Raw genomic sequence first — 26,456 nt, forward strand, 5'->3', positions numbered from 1 at the left:
ATGGGTCAACTGTGTGGACGATGCATGCAGCTGCTGCAGGACTTTGTGGCGTTTGTTCAGAGGATGTCCTCTGACTTGGTGCGCGGCGTCAAGGAATGCTTGACTCTGATAAGCAAATGCTCCTGCTTGAAACAAAACAGCTCTAAAGCCAGACAGCTTTACAAGCCCATCCTGCAGCCTCATGAGAGAGTTACAGCGCAGGAGTTTCTGCAGCATATTGAAACAGGTAAGAAGGCTTGTTTTTTTCTAAAGTGATGTGAGGGAACAGGGAGGTTCATTTTGTGTGTTGAAAACAGATTGCTGGTTGAACTGCTCTGCCACAGTGTGGAGCACCTTGGTGGTGATGTAGGAAAGGCCAGAGCTACCAGAGCATTTTCTTTGTGTACAGGACACCAAGGGCTGAAGTGGCAGAACAGCTGGATCTAGGTAGAAATAGTAACATTCTTGCTCTGCCACTATTGTTAATAAATACCTCATGTAAATATGTTTCATAAAAGTGAGTCCTAATGATTGAAGTTAATTTTTTGAAGTCAGTCACTGAGGTCACAAAGTTGGAAACAGGCTGTACCAGCACTGGATGCTTCTTGAGTGCTGAGCTGTGAGCAGGAAACTCACAGCGTGGTCCTGTCTGAGTTGTGCCCATCCATGTTGGCTGCTGCAGAACACCTGGGCTTGCGCTGGGGATGTTTATGCTCTGCATGGGTGAGGTCAAAGTCACCCCAGGAAAGGCACCATTGGGCTCCCGGGACTTCCTCAGATTCCAGACGACTGGTCTTCCAAAGTGCTTTTGTGCAAACGTTTTAGATACAAGGCTTGAACACAATAATGGGATTGTGCTTGAATCAAAGTAGATCCATAACTCTTATGTATCTCTTCTGCTTTACAGGCTACCTGCCTAATTCCCTTGTTTATCTACCTGTGATATCCTCTCTATCCTGTCCTAGGATACAACAATATCAATAGGACAACTTTTTAATTTCACTCTTGCAGTAACAAAATACCATCTTGGACTAGTGTGTTTTGTCAGTTGTCTTACCTAAAAAACATTTTTTGTCTTAAGCTTAGGTAGGGGCCAGGCCATTGCTTGTTTGGTTTTGCTTTGCCTGACAGCTAACTGAGTATATTGCTTTAAGTTTAACAACCCTGGGCTGAAGCTACTACACAAAAATTGCATAGTCCTCTACTTTCGTGTGAAGGGTGTGGAACACAAAATACTCTTGCTTTATTTGTCTTTTTGTGGACATAAAACCATCTTGTGAGTGGGACCAGGGGAGATACTTTTCCTTGGTGTGACACAATTAACACTGTTTGATCTGTCATGGAACAACCTTTGGAATAATTGCTCTGACGCTGGTTGTTGGGAACATGCGTGAATTAGCTTCAGCTGGTATTAGCTGGTGTAATTACCCCACGAATGTGGGGGGTCCCGTGCTGCTGATACGGTTCACTAGTTGTTGCACCTTAAGCACTGGCTAAATCCTCAAGTCTGTATCCAGAATAGGACCAGACTTTTTGTCCTGATCTACAGTGAGGATCTTTCAGGGCAGAACTTTTTCTTCCAAAGGTTAGCATGCTCCTGATTATATAAGAGACAGGCTTAGCAGTACCCCAGCTCAGCTGATGGCTGAAGTGCAACGAAGGGGTGGTCTAAAAAAAATGATGAGGCTGGAATGGCCCTTTGCAGCACTCACTAGTGTTTCCTGAAGAGTCAATGTGTATGCTTTCTTGTGAAATCCTTTCCTTTCTGAAACAAGTATTCAAAAAGCTGGTCTGTCTTGGGTCCTCAGGAGCTGGGCTACAGCAGCAGGAAGCCTAGAGCTTCTGTGACAGCAGTGCACAGATGACAATGTGTGCTCTCAGGGGATTCCTAATGTCTGTGCTAGGAGATACACAGTACCCAGGAATAAGAATCAAAGTTAATTCTCTAAGTGGCCAAATCCTGCTGCCAACACAGATAGAGACAGGGAAGCCTCACAAAGAGAACCAAGACACATACCTCTTGCTTTAGTGCTCACCTATGTATTTTATTCTGAGATGGACAAAGCCCATCCTCAGTTCCCGGCAAACAATAATAAGCAGGGAGCTAACATTTGCACAGTTTAGGTGCAAGGAGAGATTTCGTTGCTGACCATTATACTCAGCTGTCAGCTAGGGCAGCAAATGCTTGATAGAAGCAGATGAAGATTTTGAGTGGTTTCTGCTTCATCACTCTTCCAAACAAAAACACATAGATATGTGGGAGATTTGGATAGTCAGTGTGTAAGGAAGAGAATTAAACCACATTAAGAGATATATTTTTTTTCTCCAAAACCTTGCACACGATCACACAGTATCACAGTATGTATGTTTGGGATTGGAAGGGACCTCAAAAGATCTTCTAGTCCAATTCCCCTGCTGGAGCAGGAACACCTAGGTGAGGTCACACAGGAACATGTCCAGGTGGGTTTTGAATGTCTCCAGAGAAGGAGACTCCACAACCTCCCTGGGCAGCCTGTTCCAGTGTTCTGTCACCCTCACTGAGAAGAAGTTTTTTCTCAAATTTAAGTGGAACCTCTTGTGTTCCAGCTTGATCCCATTACCCCTTGTCCTATCATTGTTTGCCACCGAGAAGAACCTGGCTCCATCCTCGTGGCACTCACCCTTTATATATTTACAAACATTAATAAGGTCACCCCTCAGTCTCCTCTTCTCCAAACTAAAGAGCCCCAGCTCCCTCAGCCTTTCTTCATAAGGGAGGTGCTCCACTCCCTTAATCATCTTTGTTGCCCTATGCTGGACCCTCTCCAGCAGTTCCCTGTCCTTCTTGAACTGAGGGGCCCAGAACTGGACACAATATTCCAGATGTGGTCTCACCAGGGCAGAGTAGAGGGGAAGGAGGACCTCTCTCGATATAACCACTGCCCTTGTAATACACCCCAGGATGCCATTGGCCTTCCTGGCCACAAAGGCACAGTGCTGGCTCATGGTCATCCTGTTGTCCACCAGGACCCCCAGGTCCCTTTCCCCTACACTGCTCTCTAATAGGTCATTCCCCAACTTATACTGGAACCTGGGGTTGTTCCTGCCCAAATGCAGGACTCTACGCTTTCCCTTGTTAAATTTCATCAGGTTATTCCCTGCCCAACTCTCCAGCCTGTCCAGGTCCTGCTGGATGGCAGCACAGCCTTCTGGCGTGTCAGCCACTCCTCCCAGCTTAGTGTCATCAGCAAACTTGCTGATAGTACACTCTGTTCCCTCGTCTAAATCGTTAATGAATATATTGAATAATACTGGCCCCAGTACTGACCCCTGAGGCACTCCACTAGATACTGGCCTCCAACTAGACTCCGCACCATTGACTACCACTCTCTGCCTTCTCTCCTTAAGCCAGTTTGCAACCCACCTCACTACTCTATTGTCTAGACCACACCTCTTCAACTTAGCCGTGAGGATGCTGTGGGAGACTGGCTAGTCCTTCCTCTTGTGTTTATTGTTAATTATTGTTATTGTTAATTATTGTTAATTACTAAACAAAATTGATCTTTATATGAAGCAGTTCTGTGAAGCCCACTTACCTGATCCTGAAGGTGGGAGTTGGTTGCTCTTGACATGTCAGCAGCTTCTAATGGCTTGGAATATCGACTGAGTTCTGCACTGAGGCGTGAAAGCTCACACCCCTCACATCTCTTTATCCCAGGGAAGGTGAAAGTAGGCAGATCTTGATCATAGAGATATTTCAATCTTTAACACACTCCTTTCATCTCTTGTCTGAAAATGTATCTTATAAATGTGTGCCCCACCGGTCAATTTATACTACATTTCTTTTTCAACTGTTTATACTATTGAGCATTGGTTCAATGGCCTTTTTTTCTCCCTTTCTGCTGCTCCATTCTACACATTACATAGTGACTTACAGAAGTCATGCTTGATTGCTCTTGCTGTATTCTTGATGGCTGTTGCTGAACATCTGGTTTATTCATAGGGGAGCTATCATACTCAAGAACAGGTAGATTCATGATAGAAATTTGAGCCTGAGGCAAGCTAGTTTACAATCCATGTTGCTATTCCCTGAAATCCTGTAGTGTAATACCCAGGATAGGAAACACGGTGAACGTAAAATGTAGTAAATTAAAAATATATACTCTTTCTATAGCTTATAACTATGAATATTGTGTTCACTAGATTTTTTTTTTTACAAATATGTTCTATGATTCAGGAAAATATAAAGATTTTTATGGAGAACAGGAACACTTGCATTTATACTGGATAGCATAAAAGTGTCTAAAGGTTATAATTTACCTTACTTCAGTCACTAGCTTCATGAGCTTCACAAGAGGCATTGCCAAGGACAAGTTATTCCAGGTTCATTTATTGCTTCTGCTCATGGAAACATGAATAAGGATGGCTCTATGGAGTTCTTGCAATGCAAAAATCTGTATGTGTTTGGTTGGCTGTAAATTTTGATTTATTTTTGTGAACTCTGTAATTGTGCTGTCATTGTACATTGTAGGTTTTGAAATGTCACCACTTGGAAAGGACTCTCTGGAAGCCTTGAGGACCTTAGCGTTTTCAGAAAACCCGGGTTTACAGCAGTCTGCTGCCCTCTATTACTTGCATATGAGTCAGCACAGTAAGTTATCTCAATGCCTTAGAAAATTTTCACATAATTATAAATAAAATATGTTTCCGACTGTGAAACTCCCTCTGGTTCATTAAGCAAAGTTCTTTATTTTTTTTTTAATTTTTTTTTCTTTCATGCTATGTTGTTTGCTAAGGGAAATGGAAATGCTGTCATTGCCACATGAGCAGTCTTTCTGGGTTTTGCAATGAAGTGACATCTTATGATTATAAAAGACTGTCATTTATGTAATTGTAATACTTGTGTAAAACTCAGCAGAAGCCAAAGTGGTTAGATTCAGCCTATACTGAAACTCCTGAGAGCAACACAGTCAAAATACGGTGGAAGGAAATGGATATAGTGATCATTTAAGGTTTTTATATTATACAGTTTTTTGGAAGGGGACGAAGCTCTAGAGGACAGATTGTAGTGGAAGTTTATGAATGAAACATTCTCCTTTGTTCCAGTTATTCTGTGGGAGCACTTGGCTCCTGAGGTAATTTGTAAATGGTTTGAAGTCAGCCTAGATATGCCAAATAAGATTTCAGCAAGAGTTTGGGTCCCACAAAAAGGTAGAAATACCAGCAAAAAGCAGGATATGATTTATTTATTTGATTGTTTTAAATTTACTTCAAGGAGAATATTCTGGCACTTGGCTTGATAGCTTTATCCCATGTATTTTTTGCTGGATGAAAGGTGCAGATAACTACCACATGCAGACCTGCTATGAGGTGGAATGACTTGTTTGGTAGTGAGGCTTATTACTTCCCTTCCCATGATGTTTTTGAAGTAGTTGATTATTCAAAACCTTTTCAGGAGACTTGCCCTATTTTGCTGCTAGCAATGGTATTTAAATGAAGTGGAACACCACTCAGCCTATGTATGGTAGCACCTGAGGCTTAAGACCAACGAGAAAAATGTGACTGCTATGAACCATGAGACTCCTGAGTGTTTTCTCTCATTCCTGTAGTGAACATCCCCTTGCCTGTGGAGCATCTGGAATCCTTCTATGCCTTACTACGGTCTGCTGACCTGGAGGTGCAGCAGATGTCTTCCTTGTCCCTTGTCAATATCTTGCTGGAAGGAAATAGTGAGTAATTAACTACACTTCTCTGTTCAGGTGAAATAGTATCTCTTCAGACATAAGGATGGCACACCTACACAAATCCAAATTCCATTTTTTGTGTTCCTGGTGGGACAGGTATGAGCCTGTTTCTGTCTGCACGCCACATAGATTCTGGTGGCACCAAGATATATCAGATCCCTCCAGATAGGTAATATCACGTGCAAGAGATCTTGGATCTGTGTGCAAAAGCTGATAAACTATTCCCAGACTGGTGTGAGAACAACTATACTATTTTCATTCTTGGATTGAGAGCCCACCACTTATCCTTTCAAGCAACAGATACAGCTATAGAAATAAACTCTGAGACAGTGCTCATTCCCTTGTTATTTATTAACTGAAACTTGGTCTTACATTGCTTTCAGATTTAAAAAAAAAAAAAAAAAAAGTTTCGTAGAATTCACTTTATTCTGTAGCTAATAGGGCAAATGTAGTTGAGATAGGATCTAAGAGCTGCAGATTAAAAACTCCCAATAAAGTTTGTTCTGATAGACAGGGCATGAACACCCTACACCGCATCACCAGTGTCCTTGTTGCATCTGCTACTGCGCTCCCTGGCACCTGGACCATGACAGGTATTCCATCATGCTATCCAATAACAGCAGAAGACAGAATCAGTCTAGCTCTTTTCTCTTCTCCTTTTTCTTTTCTCTTCTCCTTTCTTTTCTCTTCTCCTTTCTTTTCTCTTCTCCTTTCTTTTCTCTTCTCCTTTCTTTTCTCTTCTCCTTTCTTTTCTCTTCTCCTTTCTTTTCTCTTCTCCTTTCTTTTCTCTTCTCCTTTCTTTTCTCTTCTCCTTTCTTTTCTCTTCTCCTTTCTTTTCTCTTCTCCTTTCTTTTCTCTTCTCCTTTCTTTTCTCTTCTCCTTTCTTTTCTCTTCTCCTTTCTTTTCTCTTCTCCTTTCTTTTCTCTTCTCCTTTCTTTTCTCTTCTCCTTTCTTTTCTCTTCTCCTTTCTTTTCTCTTCTCCTTTCTTTTCTCTTCTCCTTTCTTTTCTCTTCTCCTTTCTTTTCTCTTCTCCCTTTAGGATCTTACTGCAAATAATATGTCACAATTTACAAGTTTAAAAAGTATTTAAAAGGTAGACTTCAGAAGAAAAAGAGCGGGGGCTGAGTAAATTGTGAACCTATTGGAAAGCTGCAGTTACACTTTCCTCATTTTGGAGACCTTAGGTTTGAAAACAGACTTGCTAGCAGAAATACTTGGGACCTTCTGAACTAGAACCTGTGAACATCTCTTACGCTCTTTCCTGAGTCTGAAGAGGAAACAAGCAAACCAAGCTAGGGACTGTGAGTGCCTTTCAGACCATTTCCATCTTAGGTCTGTTTTGCTTAATCATAATATAGACCCCCAAAGCAGTCAAAAGAAGGTATATTCTTTTCACAAAGGCATTAACTGCTTACTATTCTCTTTGTCCATTTTCTCTTGAATGTATCAATAGTCGACAAGGAATTAGTTGTTCAAATGGGTTTACTTGAGCCAGTTCTGGATCTGCTTGAGTCAGAGGATCCCACTGTCCAGTGTAACTCCTGTGCCTGCACCATGATTTTGGCGGTTTCAGGTGAGTGTGCTGTTCTTTCTCTTTGTCCTCTGCAGTGGATTCATTCAACTCTCAACATCATATTTCAAGGTGAAACAACTTATTTGCAAGTGCAGCAGCAAATTGTGGTATTCCTACATCATAAATTCAACCTCTTGAGATTCCAGCTAAGTAAGGTCTTTTTCTCAGTGTTTCTGACATTCATTCGCTTATGATTACAAGCTTTCTTCTGATTTCCAACGTAAATATATTAACGACTAGCTTATCTTAATTAGTGTCTACACTGGTTTTTGCTTCAGGAGTTTTTCCTCTCTAATGTCTATGTTGATCAGGATCCTTCATTTTACTAGACTGAAAAAGCCAAGCCCATTTAAGACTCCTCTTGTAAGCAAGACTCTCTGTTCATCTTCACAGCCCTTCTGGGTGTAAATTATATGTTCCAGAAATAGAACACAGCAATTGCATCTGCTGTTGTGATACCACAGACCTCAGGCATTGTTACAGTCCCAAGATGTACATAAATGCTGTGGGAGTTCCAGTTTGACTTAGTCTCTTCTGAAAGAGAGGTTGCCAGGAATATGCAGACACAATCACCTGTATCTTTTATTGTGGCTTTTGTGGTACATCTCATGATAGCACGTGCTTTTTTTTGTGATTGCATTGTGGTGATGTTGTCATCCATCTTTCTCCTCCTTTGCTGCTATTTCCAGCAGAGACCATTTGATTAAGGATCTGCAGCAAAAGTTTCTAAGCACATGTCCCTGCATTTTGTGCTGTAAGGTTTAATTCTGTTCCTCTTGCTTCAGTCTTCTAACTCACCCATGATTTGTAAATTATTCCAGTCCTCCACCACACTGACAATACTGCACTCACACCTTTGTATTAACTTCTAGTTCAAAACCGACAACAGACCAGTCCCTGTGGAATTCCAATTGTTGCCTCCTTTCAGATGGTCATTCCCATTCAGCAAAACCTGCTGCCAGTTAGTTCCTTATTCACGATGCACTACATGCATTTAGCACCATCTTCTCTTGCTTAACTATGCATTAGTGTGGCAGCACTAGATTTTTAGGTACTTGGCACTAGTAGGGCTTTCTATATGTATGGTCAGTGGAGTTATGCGCCTGAAGATGTACAGAGGGATATCATTTCACCTGACTTAAGCAGCCCACAGACAACATGACTTCTTTGGGCACCTAAGGATGTTCTTTAGTCCTGAAGGCGCTCTGGCCCTCCTAAATATCTCTGTCTTTAGCCCAGAGTATGGGGAACCCTCAGCCACTCCAGATCCAATGCACCTTCATTATCTGTTGAGGGTGGTCATCTAATGCCATCGCACACTCCCCTAAGTGTCACTGTAGTGCTGAGCACAAGCAGTTCAAATTAAGTCCTCTAGGAGCTTTCAAACTAGATAGGAAGGCATCTGTTGCACATAGAGGTAGGTGCATAGGCTGGGTTGCTGTCTGGGATACAGATCAGTTTTGAGGATCTCTGTCCCAGTTTAAAGAGCATTTAAATGGACTGGATCCATTTATTTCTTTTTCAGACTACATTTGCCTACTGCAACAATGAGACTAAATCAAGTGGCAATTCTCTAGCGTTTGCTTTAACTTGCAGATTCTGATATCTTAAAAAATACTCTGTTCAGCCATGTCCTTTAAGTAAGCCATTTATTCTTCAGAGTAATTTAAAAAATATAGAAGCACAACCAAATTAGAAAGATCCTTTAAATAGCTTTAGGGTGACTAAAATTCCAAATCCAAGAATGGTAAAATGTCTTAATTCTGCTGCATAAGCATGCAAGACTGTGTACAGAGTGAAGCTGTTTAGCAGTGTGACTGTAAGCTGAGTTGTCTCATACTTAGCCACCGCAATAGGTAGCCAAAAATAAAAAGAGCAAACAAACCCATTCAGAGGAAAAGAATTTGAAGGTCAGTTTGTTCCAACACTAACATTTGTCCACACAGCAAGAGGACATGTGCACAGTTGCAAGTACCTGCAGGTTTTCAATCTGTGGATGAAATTAATGAGTTCTGGGATAAGAACTCTTTTCAGAGAACATAGGAACAGAGCAAAATGTTCACAACAAGGGCTTAGGGAGGCCTGAACACCTGCATTAAACTAAACAAGGAAGATGCACTGAATGCAGAGCATGTTTGAAGTTGTACTGACAGAAGAATTTTCAATCACACAAATGGCAGAGTGGAAAGAAAGAATTCATAAATGCATGTTTCAAGGTGAGTTATTCAAACCGAGCTTGAGTAGATGTTATTGATTTCCCCACTTAAGAGTAGTGTCTGAATACAGGGTTCCCTTCTAAAAGCACTCTAAGGGGCATCAGTGGTTGTGGTGACATCATTGGAGAGACTGCATTACTCAGATAAACAGGTGGCCCAGGAGAGAAATCTAACCTAGCCTGCCCCATCACTTATGGAGATGATAGTACAATTACACATCTTGGTGAGACAGATGACATAAGTTGATGAAACAGATAGTGTTCAGCCACATTATCTGACCAAAACTAGAGTGAGAATAGAGAGGATAAGGGAAAATGGCTTATGTAAATTAAATCCAGCAAACCCACACTAACAGGCACTAACAAAGACTGCAGGGAGAACTTGTCAGGTAGTGAGTGACCCAAGGGAAAATGAAAAAAAAAAAAAAAAAAAAAATTCATCACAGAGATTTCCATCATGTGGGTACCTATCATTGTCTTTCCACTCCTCCACGAGGGGAGTGGGCGCTCCAGTCCTTCCCAGGCAGAATGGGGTGCCTGGGTCTCCACATGACACCCCCCACCAAAGCAGGCTGCAGGAGCTCATCCTGCCACTGTAGACTTCCAGTGTTGACCGCCACCTCCAAGTCCTCAGGCAGAAAAATTCTTCGAGCTGTTGCAGATGTGAAGCCTTTCCAAATCAAGCCAGTTATCTTTCTTTAAGGGAGGAAAACCTTTGAAGCACCCAACGGCTCCTATTCTGTCATATATTGCCCAAGTTTTGTCTGAAAGATTTTAAGCAAATATGAGGTTCTTAAACAACATTCACGAAGTGTGTTGTGTGAAAGAATGAAGTAAGCAGCAATATCTGAATACTCAATCTTTTTACCTCTCTTCTTTACTCAGCTAATTAGAGTTTCCATCACACCAGACTGATTTCTATCAGTTGCATCTGCACAAAAGAATTTCTGCTTCTGCTTAGGGAAACAAAAGAACAATATGTAGGCAGATTAGATTGAAGAAAGGCTTGTCCACAAAATTGGCCAGAAAATTTCACCAGAATAATAGCTTCCCACATGGAAAAATCTATTTTTAAATACATGCCTCTTCCCAGAACAATCATTTGCTCAAAAATTAGAGTGTGCTTTTTCCAGAATAAAAGGTATTTTCCTGGTATAAAATATCCATATAAAAGCAGAAAGGGCCTTGTCCTGGAACATTAACCTGATAGTGGCTGAACTATACTTGAATAGATATCCTAGCTTATCTGTGTATGTCAGTTCCGCAGTATAGATAGGCTCCAGGTATAGAAATAGTGGCTTTGTTTTCTTAACTCTCTAAGTTAGTTGGCATGTGAAGAGTTGATCTCATCCAAATACCTTCACATTTCTTGCTTTCTTCTGCTTCACGTTTCTCCCAGCAAACCTGCAGAGACTGGCCATTGTTGAAACTGTCCTGAAACGTACATAAATGAAGCAATACTCAGGTAAAACTCCTGTGGTCTTCAGTGGCAGTTTGGCTCATATAAACAGTGGAAGATGTAGACTATGGATTTTGCTTTTTCCTTTTATAAAATAATCTGCAGAATACTATGATATTAAGAGAATTCTTAATTGGTCTAATTCCCATTGAAATCTCATCAACTTCAAAGAACACTACTGTCAACACATTTTGGTTTTTTTTTTTTCAAAATTATGCCACTAGAACGCTTATAGATACAAATACAGATAATGTATAGATATAAATAAGACAGTAAAGAGGAGAGAACCATAGACAGCTGTCTCAGTGTGGCAGCAAGCTATTTGTTGAAAATGTTTATATGACCTCAGAGTAGAAGAGTAAGGAAGAACATAATGGAAGGATTCTTCTCTATACGCCACAACAGAGGCTACCTTCAGTAAGTCTAAAACAAGAGCAGTAGAAGTAAAAGTAGATTTCTTAAAAATCTAAATTGTATTATATTTTATAGCACAGTATAACTTTATCATATGTAATATACACAGTTTATAAATATGTTATATAGTATTTTAAAGTATATAGTTAATTTTATTGCATTATTTAAGTATTATAGTTATTTTTTCCCCAGTTTTTCATACAAGACTCTAAGGGACTCTGCAGATCTTGTTTTGAATTCTTCTTGTCCTCTAGGATGTTGAATACAACAGTACAACTTAATACACTGCTGTGCAAGGAAGCATCACCACTTCAGAGAAGATGTATCTTTTCAAATTCCAGTGGTTAAGTCAAATTCTGTTTGTAGAAATCTTTGCATTGTTTGTGGCTGTCAAAGGAGTGTCACAAGCACATTCAAAGAGGGAAGTTGGCCCTCAATACACCTCGCTAAATAAATGCAGTCTTCCTGCGGTTACTCATATAGTTTTTGGTTGGCACACTGTGAATAGCTTGATCAGGCATTCCAGGGTTACAAGACAAGTACAACACCTTGTTACCTGTTTAAGGGGTGTTATGGTCCCATTGTTTTGATCATCCCAGTCACAAAACAAAAGCATTGAGCCAGCTGCGGTCTGTGCCCAATCCAGAAGACATGAGTGAGTTTCTTTCCCATTGAGCTCTTAGGATATTTAAGAGGTTCCTTTGAGCATGCAGAGAAATTTGGATATATATAACAAAGAAATAGAGAAGCGAACACCAAAGAAATCTAGTCTGCTACAGGTCCTGCTTCTGGCTCACAGTAATATGACAACATAATCTTTCTTTCTCTGGTTCTTTTCTCCAGAGTCCAACCGAGAGGCTATTTGTGCTGCTCGAGGAGTTACACCCCTACTGTCTCTTGCCAATTCCTATGATCCTAGAGTCCAACAGAATGCAGTTGGTGCTATTCTCAACCTCACACAATCAGGTACTTTCTGACCAATGGTTTATCTAAAATTGCTGAAAGAAATTTCTCACTGATAGAAAAATAATTCAAAAGGGTTAAGGCAAGAACAGGTGTATATCTGAGCAACAAATTATTTCCTTTGCATATGATGTTCATGTTGATACCATAGGCTGGCGATTTAAATTTGGCCTCTCTTTAGCTAATAGAAACCATTTTTGCCTAGTACAAAAGAAGAAAGGCTTGATTTTCAACCCCAACGGGCTAATGTACAAGCACTTATATCATCAGTCAAAGAAACAGAAAAAAAAAAAAAATAGATAACTTGGTCTAAAAAGTCAGCAGCACATTTAGTGGTACTTTAAAGCAATCTCAGAAGCTTGTCAAGCTCCACGAACATTTGACTTGCATCCCTAACTTGATGTTGGAAGATGCAAAATATAACTATTATGGGGCAGACGTTAAAGGCTGCTTGGATATATGCCAACAGCTTTAGCAAAAGGGGTATTTGGTCCTCTGCAATAACTTGCGGACCACCATACATTAACTCTGAAACGAGCCAGCGTTAAATCTCACCTATCTAGATGATACCATTATTCCACACAGCTAAACAATACAGCCATGAGTAATGTTTCTTATCTTTATATGGTGGAAGGGAACAATAGGCAAGAACTTTTACAGTTGGCTATTACACTTTTGTTATTATTCAGAATTTTTAAAATAATTTGATTTTTTTTAACATAGAAATGACAGTGAATATGCTACCTGGGGTTTTTCAGCTGCTCCAGCAATTCAGATGCTCATAACAGTCTTTAGCATAAAACCAGCAAGGCCTCAATTGATCAAACAGCCTGCTAGTCATTTTCCTAGAATGTCTGCATACTGCTACATTGCACAAGCTCTGAATTATATATACTCTCCAATAACACTGCTTGGCAAGTATTTGGACAACATCACCATTCTCTAGAATTCAAGGATTGTGCGTATCGCTTTTCAATAGTGCCTCCAGAGGAGAGAGGGGGAAGGGAAAGGATACACTAACAGCACTTTTTGTTTATGTTTAATGGCAGAGAAAATACAACAGGTCCTATGCAAGGAAGGAGCTCTACCAGTTCTTGCCTTGCTGCTGGAATCTCCTGACTCAGAAGTGCAGGTACGGTTCAGACAAATCAGATTTTTAAACAGTAACAGTGTGATTGTAAGGAGAGCGTAAACCACAGCATGCAGAAATGTAGAGGTGGAGAGGAGGGAAGGTTCCTCTAGAGAAAGGGGGAAATACGAGAGCATCTTGGTGAAACTCAGCTCAGTCAGATAATGTATATTCAGAACACTCAATTTGTCTAGCTCCACAGAAGAAAGTTCATGATGCAGAAGTGCATCTACCAGCACAATAACACAGTTGCCATGCGGTTGTCTTTCAGATCAGATAAGTTGTAGATAGGGCTCTTCCTATATGTTTTTTGTGTGAGCGCTGTGTGTTTTTGTGTGTTGTGTTTGGTTTTTTTAATCCTAACTTTGATCTTCCACTCCAAGCACTTTTACTAAGTGTTCTGAGAGGGCATAGCTTGCAAAGATTTTTTTTCTTATTATTATTATTGTAAATGTCTGGGGAGTCTTCCTATTTTATGTGTACCATGGATACCTGTTTGTGATTCTGCACACTCAACAGAGAGCTGGTCTTGGTTCAAAAGTCTGCTAATGAAAAACAATGAATCAGCATTGTAAACCTTAAAATCTACTAGTTCATTCATTTGGTCGTCTAAGTAGTACAGGGCAGTTTCCTCCATTATTGTTGTTACCTCTACTCAGTTCTCTTTTTAATGTCTGAAGTGATGGAGCCTCTGGAATTGCTTTCTGCAAACTGCTTCAGCACCATGAGCGTTCTGTGAGATTCATGTTAAAATTTCCCTCTCTGCAGTTCAACCTGTTTCTTCTAATTGTACCTCCCTTGTTATCCATACTCATATATATAATTCTCTCTAGCGTTAATGTTTAAGTCATTTGAAAATGAGCTCTTGGCATGCTAGGGCAATGACTACATCCAGCTTGAGTAAATCACTGTAAACATATAATAAAGCAGATGTAGATGAGCTCACTTGAGTGCCAACAGCAGTGTTGTTGCAGCAGCACAGCACATTCCCAAATATACAGTCCCATTGGGTTTGTACAGAGCAGTGCCACAGCCTGGCTGCAATTGGAGCTACAGCAGATGGCATTGCTGTGCTTGGAGGAAGCCCACTCAGGCTGTTATCACATCTACACAATAAAACACTCTGAAGACGAAAAAGCACTTTATTTCCATCAGCTCTAAATCTGAGCATTTCTCCAAGTTATTTTCTTCAGCATGTCACTACTGTGACCTCTCTACTTTTTTCTTGGTTCTCTGCAGTATTACAGCTGTGCTGCCCTAAGCAACATGGCAGCTAATGCTCAGCACCATGAAGCAATGCTGAGACCTGGCAACAGATTCCTGCTGCGGACACTCATCTCTCTCCTATCCTCTTCTGCGGGCAAGGTAAAGCTGTAGCTTTTTATCTTTGTGTAAAGACATAGCATCAGAGTAGAGCTATAAAACTGGGGTTCCAGTTTCAGTCTTGCAGAATTCTGCTCATCTACTGTACAGGTCCCTATGCAGCATGTTTCCCATGAAAAAAGATGTATGCTATAAGAAACATAGGTTCTACAAGGTCAGTGTACAGCGAAAGAGGAAGAGAAAGGAAGTCATTACAGTAGTTCCACAGCCTCAGACACCTCCCTTATACTAGACTGGCCTGTATTTTTTAAACTTCAAACTACATGTGTGAAGTGCCCTCAACTATCTTCAATCATTGTGTCTGTGACAGAAACTATCTGAAGCACCTATTATGCTATTTTTTTTCTTTTTGGTATCCATAACATTGACTATATCGCTTCAAAGAATAACATCTTGAAAATTTTGCTTTGTTAGGAGCCATACCGAAGAAACTTCAGTAAGCCACAGTTTGGGATTTAAAGGATGGAATCTTAAATTCTGTGTAGACGGGAGGTATAAAAAGGCAAATGAGACAAATTCACTCCTCTTCATTTTCCTATAACTTATCTGACATGCCCAAAATAAACCAGCATCTGAACCCCATTGGCTCTTCCTCATCAACAACAGGATGACTGATAGTAGAGGAGGTTGAAAAAAAAAATCTAAACTTTGGGGAAAAAAAAGTCCCAAAATTTGTTCTCTGAAGATAATGTAATAGCTTGCTAGTGTTGTCACATATATTGTGTGTACAGTAGGCGAGAACATGCGTTACTGAAAACAACTCTTTTTTCTCCCCCTGCCTCTCTTTCCCGTTTGTGCCCCCCTCCCCGGCTTTTTGGCACAAGCAGGTCTCAAGCCAGGCATGTGTTTGCCTAAGAAATTTGGCTACCAGTGGTAAGCAATATATTGGAGATAAACAACACTATTTCTTTTTCTTTCTCTCTCTGTCTTTCGGAGTGAGCACAGTGGGCTGGGAAGCTTTCATAGTAAAAGCAAAGAGATAACATCCAATTAAAATGTAGAGAAAATGGTAAAGGAAGAGGGAGGTGCAGGTTTACTAATTAGACCAGTCTCAGAGCTCCCAGGTAGCAAGGGGAAGTACCTGGAAAAAGTGAGAGAAAAAGCAGAGGTCTCATGCACAGAGCCTTTGCAACTGTCTTTTTTTTCCCTTCCATGTTTTCCTGGGCATTAAACTTGCTTAGGACAGAATGTCTCCTGAAATTGCTGCTTGAATAGGGATCTGCCTTCTTCCAAGGCATGAATCTGTCATTAAATATAATTTTCTCCCAAGTGTTTATCATCTTCTTAAAAAAAAAAATCATATCCTATTAATGCCCAAGATCAGTTCCTACAGCATACTTGAGAGATGAAAGCAGAGGACTGGCACACTCAACACTAGAGCCCTAGGGTCCAGGGTAGAGTTGTTGATTTAGAAAACATAGAGGTGCTTCATTTTCAAGCAATAACAGTTACAGTGGAGCTGGAAGTGAAGGAACTGTTGCGCTGCTCCTTGGCATGGTTGAAAACCCCTGGTCTGCTTGGCCTTTTGGAACTATCACTCCATCTGCTGGCTGCTCTGGCATTGCCTGTAGTGTCCAAAAGCACTTGCTGAGGTTGCAGGGACAAATGGGTTATACAGATTCAGCCAGGATGGCTGATCTCTCCCCAGCTAACCATGACTCTGTGAGATAGGTGGTGCTTGGGGAGGTCTTTCTGTCTGTCCAGCAGAAGCTGCATCTTCCTACCAGGCCTTATGCCAATAAAGGACTCAGAAAATTTCCTTCATTTCTTCTCACTGAGGTTCAGACACAAACTGAGGAGTACACAGAGCTACATTCTGCTCTCAAGCCAATATTAATCATTTGGAAAAAGGACCCAGAACAAGTGAGTGTTTCTTTTTATAATCAAACATGCAGCATTGTCCCATCCCACAGAGATGAGGAAGTCCCCTCTAATTTCAGCACTGAGGTACAGTCAAACGTTTATGAGTCAGGACCCAAATGCCACCTTGTGGTACCCTGAAACTCCCTGACCACGGTCATTTTCCCAAACCAGCAGACATCCAGGCCGAGATGGTTGCTGAGGATGTCCTGCCCAAGCTGTGCTCTCTCCTGGCATCCAGCAATGAGGACGTGCGTCATGCTTCCATCGCCCTGCTCTGGATACTGTCCCAGCACCCGCATAACCAGGTAGGGGAGGTCATTTCCCAAGACCAGGGGAAAGAGTAGCTCTGTCCACCATCTGGGTTAATTGTCATGATCGCAAAACTGCAAACGAAACACATTTTGTGACTGACTGATAGACTCTGAGGGGCTTCCCAACCCTTCTGTCTCCCACTGAAGTGGTGGGGTTTTGTCTGCTGCATCTGCACCGTCACTAGCTGCCCGAGGAGCCTTTCTGTTGTGGTGAGTGGGATCCAAAGGATCCCAAAATTAATCAGGTTATCTATAACAGGATCAAGGGGAGGGTAGAGGGAAAGACAGGTGTCAGATTCTTTGCATGAGTAAACACTGCCCCGCAGTCTCTGCAACTCCCTATGGTCCCCTCCATTACCAAGCTGTGCATGTCTAGGTGGGTATTCAAGGTGTAGGACACAGGTTTGGCACCATGAGAGACTGCAGCCATGGAGACAGCTGAGGAAGTTATTCCTTGGCTACAGAGCTTCCCCACACATTGAAAAGCAGAGAAACTAAATTAGAGTGTGCATTTAAAGTGCATCAGTGCGAAATAAAGTGCAAAAATACATTCTTTCCCTATACGGACAGTTATTCAAAAGTACATTTGCATAAATATGACATCTTGTGAATTAGGATCAAGACAGGAAGGGTGGTTAATGCAATTTGAAATCTTACCTGTCTTTAGCTAATTCACAAGGACTTTCCTGTGTCTTAGTTACAGAATGGTTCTTTTGCCCAGATTCAGGATAAACACTACCATTAACAGTGCAACACTATGCAAACACATTAAGAAGTCTAACTAGAAATAAACTCTAGCAAATAAACAAAACAGACACTTCTGCTGTACTTTCAATATTCCACATAAAATAGCAAACCCAGTAAGTAGCAACTGACAAATTATTGTCTTTAAATGTGCTTTTCCATTACAATAATTAAAGACATCGTTAGGAATATGGATATGAAAGGTTTTTTTTGATAGGTGTCGTAGGCTAGCAACCTTTTAAGAGAGAGTTTAGGGTAAAGCAAAAGAATGTGAGAACCTTTCCTGCCACATTGCTTTAAGCAGCAGTGACAGTCTGAGTAACCATAGCTGGGCTTAGGTGCTTCTTGTGGTTGAAATACACTCAGTCTGATTTCAAACATCCTTGGGGAATTACATCTCAGTTGCACGTACACAGCGCAGTATGAACCCAATTGCACCTCCTGTGACTTCAGGAGGGGATGGCAAAAATGGGTAGGCTCAACCCCTGGGAATCAGCAACTAGAGTACAGAGCTCTTCACGGGCACTGTGGCTTCACAGGGTTTGTGCTAGCTGCATTAGCACGAAGCATCTTCATTGCATGAGGCAGTTTGACAAGCAATCAAAACACAATTTGCTCTCAACAAACTTACAACTGAAATACATTAAGTTAGTTGGAGGCTACTTGAAAAGTAAAAACGTTGCTCAGTATGAGGCATTATGCTGAAACATTGTCCTCACTCGTATTTGCTTTTCTTGCTCCCAAACATCATTTACACTTTTTGTTCTCCCAGAAGAGAGTGCCCACAGCTCCTTTCTTCCCTGATCCTGAATCCAGCCTTTACCAGTGCTTCAAACTCCCAGCTACAAAGGGCATGTCGTAGCATCAGTGGGAACAGCCAAAAGCACTGGGAGCTCACACTTGTTACCCCAACAGTGAAACAGCCTGTCCTTCATGGGGGAAAAGGGTAAGCAGCAGGAGGCTGGAAAGCAAAGCATCCCCCTCAAGGATTTGTTCTCCAGTGAGAAGTATCTACATCTCAAAATTTGTTTTAGTGAGCAAACAGAGCTGTCCCTGATTGCTGAATGTTGCTGCTTTGTGCAAGGGAGCCCCAGGCACTCTGAGAAGAGGCTGACCTCTTCTTACTCATATCCTGCCTCCCCACCTCCATGCCTCTTCTGGCCTGTTTTTCAAACCTTCTCAAGGTTTCTTTCTCTAACCCAGGCTGAATTCTTAGTGAGTGAAAGCGGGACTTCTCCATGGGAACAGCTGTTAGAAAACAAACCACCGAACAAAGCTAACCTTTACAAGCAAGTCAAGTGATGCTTGAATTATTACAAATGCTACCCAGGATACAATAGGGCAGAATTCATCTGCCCTTTTGTTACCATGAAGCAAATCCCTAGGAATGTTTCACAAGAGCTCCTCTCTCTGTTTAACCCCTTTTTTGCAATCTCCTGGCCAGGCTGTTGACAACAATTCCCAACAAGTGCTGGAAAACTTCCCTCTTGCAGCGGGACTTTTATTCAGTTCTCCCAAGGACAGCCCAGCCTTGAAACATTAAAGAAAGAGTCAGGCATTTTTGAGAAAACAGCTTTTTAAATCATATTCCTTTGAGCAAAGGCCTGGAAGTCAGAGTGGCAGGCGCTTGTCTAATCCAGATGATGCCACTGATTTTCCTACTCTAGGTACAAAATAACCTTGCCTTCCCATCTTGCAACCTGGCAAATGGGACAACATTTACCTTGGCAAGAAATCCCTGGATAAGGGTGCAAGTGCAGCATTGCAGTTGTAAGCACAGTTGCTGCTGGAATGCTTTTCCTTTTCTTTTTTCTTTAATAATCTTGGGAGATGTTAGATCAATATCCATCTGAACCACCCAATCCATTTTTACTCAGTTTTATGATGATTCTCTTGCACTGTGGAAGATTGAGCCAGAAAACAAAACCTGGATCCCAGCCATTTGTCAGCCAAAAAAGAGGTTCATCAAAATTTAAAGTAATGTCGCTTGCAAACATAGGTCCTAAACAAATAGAAGAAGTTGGCAGGGAAGTCATTCTATATTAGAAAGTTCATTTATAATCTGCAGACGACTTCTTTCTCTCAGGCTGTAGCAAATCAAATAAGTATACCGTATGTAGTTATGGGATTACATAGAAAAGAGGACAGTTGGTCCAAAAGCACAGAACGCAGTCATCGTGGTAATTTAATTGGGTTATCTACTTTTTTTTTTCTGCCTTTGAAAAGAAGGAAGAATAAAAATAGAGAAAATTTACAGCTATATTTGCATATAGGATTCTTTAAATGCCCTGAATTTAGGCATAGCACTGCCCTTTCCATCTATTTACATGTTTTATTTTAGGAATGCTGGTTGTGACAGTTCTGTAAATGAACATAAGTGAAGATGTCAGCTGATGTTAAAGGAAAATAAGATGCATTTTTTCAATTTAAGCTAAGTAAAAGAAAGATGCAAATTAAACTAATTTTTAAAGACATCTATCTTTCAGTGCTGTTTCAGTGATCCTGACATTTCACAGAATTCACAGTTTCAGAATGAGATTTTCCTCAGTTTAGATAGGACCAATTATTTGTTTTATATTGCACACTCTTGCTAATGTGCCTCAGTTTCTAAGTAGGACAAATAATATAGTTGATTGTTAACAAACATATGAACTGCATAAAGACCTCAGATTCCTAAGGGAAAGAGACAGAAAGAAAAAAACACTTACAAGAGGAAATCTTTTGCTTTTTACTGTGGACCTAACCCAAAGGCTGCTGATATCAGGTTTCTCTTATAAACAGCAGCGCCCCCTTAATCCATCCTGTTATTGAAGAAACTACCAGGGCAGTAATCCAAACTCAGAACATCTGATTCAATTAATATTAGTGGTAACTGAAGGAAGACTACATTCAAAGAGATATCTGTCGGCAGAGAAACATATGTATGAACTCAGAAGATGCTGGTCAGAACATGTTACTGAAGTGGTGCCTGATCACAAACTGATGTAGACAGTCCACTATTGTAGGTAAGGTAAGGTCATGCTGCTGCTTCTACTACTACCATGTACTTTTGCCTTTCACACCTATCCTGACCACTGTTCCTTCCAGTCAGGATCACACGTCCTTCCCCTGCCTACCAACAACCTCTGAGAAGCATTCAGTGCAAACTACCGGACCTTAAAGACTCCAGCTTTCCATAGCAAGTGCTCTATAGATCAATGCCAGTCAGTAGACTGTATAAACCCAGGCCCTACACTGTCGGTTTAAATGAGCTAAGTACTGCTCCTTTCAGAGCTAAGATCTGTCTATCTATAGTTTACTTCAAAGTTGCATTGTGTTGCCTGTACTGGATCTAATGATGTAATTGAGATACTGGTTGTTCTTCTCAGGACACTCTGGCGTGTGCCGAGCTACTACAGAGCCTGGGGATGTTACTGTCACTGCATAAAACAGACCCTGTGATAGTTGCCCATGCCGCTTGCATCATCAAAAACCTGAGCCTTTCCAAAAACACAGAGGTAGGTACCCAATATTTTTCACTGAACTAGACCTGGGAGGTTGCAGTTATGTTTATGTCAAATCAGCATTTCCCACAGAAATGTATGTTTGTTTTTGTTGTGGTTTTTTGTTTGGTAGTTTTTTTTAAATGAAACATACACCAAATATACTCTACACAAAATTATAAGTATGAAGAAAAGGACATGATGTGCCATAATGAAAAGGGGGTTTACTTTTATTTTTCCAATACAATACAGAAATGCTAATAAAAATAAATGTCTATTTTTTTTTTTCCTATGAAGGGAGGTGGTTCACCTTCATAAAGCTTTATAATGTGCCATGCAATGTATTTAGCTGTCACTGCACAAGTGAATCCACAGACATGAGTGGGAGTGCCAGGTTTCCAGGGTCAATTCTAAGGAACCATCCCTAAAATACATAAGAGTTCTTGGAACAAGAGGGAAAAAAAGTGGTGTTTTTATGCCAGCCAGACACAAACAGTGTAGGAGCTGGAAAGGCAGCAGTCTGGAATCCAGCTTCAACCACTACGCAGCAAGTTAAAAAACTGCAATGTAAAATGAGCACACAGAAAATATATTCCTTTTTGTTGACTGACACTTGAGCTCCCTCATGGAGACTGTGTTATTAGGACCTCCTAGAGAGTTGGTGACTTTGAATTCAACTTCACAAGTAACCAGTCACCTCCAGGTGACTCAGGACTCATTCCTTGGTCTCATGTGCTTTTAATCCTGGTCAGCACACACTAAGTCTCCTATCTATTTTCTGCTCACTTTCTAAAATACATATCACAGTACAGAGACAAGCTATCCAACACCACTTTTAGCATAGCAGATTCAACCTAAGAGATAAGAGATACATAGAAATGTTTAATTCATACCATTTCTCTCCAGAAACAGAACCCACCTTTGCTAGTCAGAGGTCATCTCATATTTCTGCAGATCAGAGCATTTCAACACCAGAAAGTTTTCAAAGCCTTGGAGGCACTTAAAAACTGAAAAACTTCCACATTTCCTAATGTTTTGCCCTGGAGCACTCAGCTTATTCACCTCTGCAGCAAGACTTGAGCAAATGACAGCTTAACACTGACATAAAGCCTGGTACAGCAGCAACAGGTCAGGAAATTCTTTGAGCTCAGAGTTATCTGTGATCATGATAACATCCCACAGACAGAGCAAGCCCTGAGAAATGCCTAAAATACGGTGATCTCTGAACAATCCAAGGTGGTTTTCACCTGGCTGTGGTAGATCTGAGAGGAGACATTTCCATTACTGATGTTTTAGCCTTTGCTAAGAGTTATTCAGTACTTCTGAGGTCCTTGGACACCACAAAAATGACAATGGAAGTGCTAAACATGAATCTCTTTCTTGTTGCAGAGAATCATTGAAAGCCCATGTGTTGAAAGTCTCCTCCAGACTATGCTTTCTACCGACACTGAAGAAGACTCTCTTCATTATGTGACATCTTGCCTTGCTGAGCTAGCAAAGCAAGGTAGGGAAGCAACCCCACCAGAAATGGCTTAATCTGAGAAGCGTGCATATCGCTCATTAATCCTAATAGGAGATGAAGCACAGGTGGATGTACAGCCCAAGTCTTTTCCTTTAAATTCACTGGGATTTTTGCCATGAGCTTCAAGAAGAGAAAGATCTGACTCCCTGGCAGGACACATGGGCTCCGTAGTTTGCACTTTTCTCTGTTGAACTGCGTAAAATTTTTTAGTCAAATTCTTTGTGCTGAACTTTACTGCTGTACTCTCTCTTTTTATTTGTAACGTCACCCAGTTTCTCCAACTGAATTCATTTCACAATAGCAGAAACTAACATGAGAAAAAAAATAAAATACAAAGTGGCTCTGTTTTTTGCACATAGATTTTATGAGATTCTAGATTAGCACCCATGGAATGTAGAGCACTCCCCATGGCAAAGAAGATCAATATCAATTTTCTCAGCCGGCTCCAGCATTGGATATTGTCTGTCAAACATGTCATCTCTTATGTGGTGTAACTGCCATGCAACTGGTGACATGTCACATTTAATTTTGAAAGAGGTGCCCAGGAGCTGCTGGACAGACTAAGCCCACTAGGCAAGAATAGATATCGTACATAAAGTGATTCTTTCTTTCAGAACATAAACCCAACAAAATAAAAATCCACTAGCCTTGCTGTGAATCAAATCCACAGCCCTACCTTCCTGAGACGTAACCTCAGGACATGACCCTGTTTTGCAACCTAAACATATTGTGCAAGTTCAGCACTTATTTTGCTTCTCCAGTGGCTTCATGGATTTCCTATTTAGGCAGTATGGTTTATGGCAGACCTCTCACCTTTATTTCTTTGACACTGGAGTTTCTGTTTACTGACCATTCTCTTATCTGTCTTCCAGAGGGCGCCACGTTACACATGGTCCAGTGGATAGACGAACCCTTGACAAAGTGCTTGGTGAGACTGGCTGGCCAGCTGAAACATACTGAGACATCCTTTCAAGCTGCCTCCATCATCCAGCACGTGATAGGTCATGGTAACTGTCACACAGCATTAACTTAACTGTGCTTTCAAATATATTTATGGCTACCTGGAGTGAAATAAGCCTTTTCCCAAAGGAGTTAACTGCCAAACAACCTTTAACATTCCTTCAGCATCCTTCACCTGGTCTCTACAATTTTATTAACATAAAAAGCACCTACAGCCATCCTTGAAATAAACATAAAACAGCGCTGAGTGCATAAGGAAGCCCAGGGATAAAAAAGGACCACAGATAAAAATCTGATTCAGGTGTTTGTTGCCTTCTTCAAGCACCACATCATTCTGCAGTGCTGGTCTGAAGCCAATTTGGAGGTCCTTAAACACAACTTAAGTAGGAAGGTGAGAGAGCATAAAATACTCCTTACTAAGGGAAAGATGAGAACATGTTTCAGACAAGAGGCATTGTTGCATCTTTCTGTTTGACCCTCCTCCTCAGTATATTCAAGGTGATGGCATTCTCCACAAATAGGAGCAGAGGTTGGTAGAGACAATGACAAGTGAATGGTTGTGTTCCAAAATTTTAAGTCATCTCTGCTCTCTGACCAACAAAAGGAAAGCATCTTACTGAACCAAACACTGCTGTTGTAATTCGAGATTAGATTAGCAGAAGTGAAGTGGCTTTTAAGAACATAGCCTATTTTTTTAAGTTTCGGTGAGAGAGAATGAAAAAAGCATTATTTTTGTCTTCAGAAAACAAATTACTCTATGCCTAATATCATTGTCCCATGCAGCTGAGGGCCTTTAAGACTGGCAAAAAAAAAAGTTCAGATAATTCTTGCCACATTCTCTAAAAAAGCGTGGTTAAGATTTTAATCCTCAGATGTGAGAGAAACTTAAGTCTATAATGAGTTTCTTATTAGAGAAAACACAAAATCGTTTCAATTCTACCATCAAGGATTTGCAGAGTCCCAAGTGGTGAACAGAGCACAACAGCCTAAGGGCTTCACGGGTGGGTTTGCATGACAAGTGGGACCAGTCCATAAGTCGGCGTGCATGCCCCTCGCACAAAGATCAGCTTCCCAGCACCACACCCACCCAGCCTTCTGTTTACCTCAGGTATCAGCGATGCCATTAGAGGCTGTAGTATGTGGAAGTCCTTTGCCATTCTTTGCAGTTGGTTGTCGCTGAAGGTAGATGAGTCATTAATGATCTTTACATTGTTACAAGAATCAGTTTTCAGTGTGTTAAAGGCTCCTACTGATCTCCTCCTGGTTCTCCCATTTATGCAGAAAAAATGGTGCTTTTGTTGAAGCATCACATCAGGGAGATTCAGGCCTACCTCAAGAATTTTCTTGTCCACCAAGAGATCCGCTTTCAGCAGCTGGGCATCGCCACTTTCTGCAGACTGCAAGCAGGTATGTCCTTACTGGTGGGTGAGCCCCTCAGGGCTCAGTTGCTGCCTGCTCCTGTCAAAATTTCTAACAGAAATGACCAGCTCCACTCAGTTAAGCAAACAGAATAATCTCAAGGACAGCTCTTGCCTGTTTTTAAGTAACTAAGAGTATCTTATGATAAAGGCAGGGAGTTTGTTTCCTTGGAGCACAAGTCTTATGAGGAACGGATGGGGAAACTGGGGCTGCTTAACCTGGAGAAAAGGAGGCTGAGGGGAGACCTTATTGCTGTCTATGGCTACCTGAAAGGAGGTTGTAGCATGGAGGGTGTTGGTCTCTTCTCCCAAGTAGCAAGTGATAGGACAAGAGGAAATGGCCTCAAGTGCCAGGTGAGGTTTAGGTTGGATATTAGGAAAAAATTCTTCACGAAAATGGTTGTGAGGCAGTGGAACAGGCTGCCCAGGAAGTGGTGGAGTCACCATCCCTGGAGGTGTTTAAAAGGTGTTTAAACGAGGTCCTTAAGGACATGGTTTAGTGCTAGAGTTGGTTAGCTTATGGTTGGACTCGATGATCCTGAGGGTCTGTTCCAACCAAAATGATTTTATGATTCTATAAAGGCTTTCTGATTAGCAGGGAAACAGGACTACAGGTACAGATGTTTTTATCTGATATAAGAATGTTTGGCACTAGATGCAACCCAAAAACTTTTCAAATATGAATCTAGTTTATTTTCATAAAGGAAGCAAACAAGCAAATTGCATGATTAGCTATTAAAGTTAGCAATTCTCACATCTTTTTCATACTTTAAATTTTGTTCCTTGGGTTTTTTTCCCCTCTTTATTTTCCTCTCCACGTTTTTGGGTAGAAGTTGCATACAGATGAGAGTTATCACATGGTAATAAATGTATATAGCATGTATCTTCACATATGGAGAGTCAAGACCCTACTACATCATGATATGCATTTGTTGCATCAGGCTGAATTTGGCAACTGAGCTTTAGACATCTGGATCAGGAGAACTTTGCAGCAAGCCATCTTGAATGGCCACAAGGATGAAAACTGAATTTGTATCTGCTTTGTGTGGTAGATTAATATTGTTCTACTTCACTATACTTCACACTGTAATAAGACCCATCAACTGCATCTAACCTGAAATATAAGCATTCTAAGCATCTGCATTAGAACACAGGGGAAAGCAGCAGGTTGCCTAACACTTGTTTTTTCTCTTCAGATCCAGAATTTGCATTAGCATTCAGAAAAAGCCAAATGGCCAAACTCCTTGAGCAAGTCCGTCAGCAAACAGAAGAAACTCAAGAGCTCCTCAGGGCAGCTAATTGCCATGAAGACAGTTAA

General features: G+C 41.0%; 1 protein-coding gene across 1 annotated transcript; it reads left to right on the plus strand.

Moving 5' to 3' along the window:
* On the plus strand, window positions 1-26,456 carry LOC308038908 (uncharacterized protein; the record flags this gene model as incomplete). Its single annotated transcript, XM_080341846.1, has 14 exons — window positions 1-226; window positions 4,490-4,609; window positions 5,568-5,687; window positions 7,156-7,275; window positions 12,207-12,329; window positions 13,376-13,458; window positions 14,695-14,820; window positions 15,666-15,711; window positions 16,873-17,006; window positions 21,125-21,253; window positions 22,628-22,742; window positions 23,633-23,767; window positions 25,002-25,127; window positions 26,335-26,456. The coding sequence occupies 14 exons, from the start codon at window positions 1-3 to the stop codon at window positions 26,454-26,456; spliced, it is 1,725 nt and encodes a 574-aa protein (XP_080197972.1).

The sequence above is a fragment of the Nesoenas mayeri genome (genome assembly GCF_963082525.1).
Source record: "Nesoenas mayeri genome assembly, chromosome: 3".
Lineage (NCBI taxonomy): Eukaryota > Metazoa > Chordata > Aves > Columbiformes > Columbidae > Nesoenas > Nesoenas mayeri.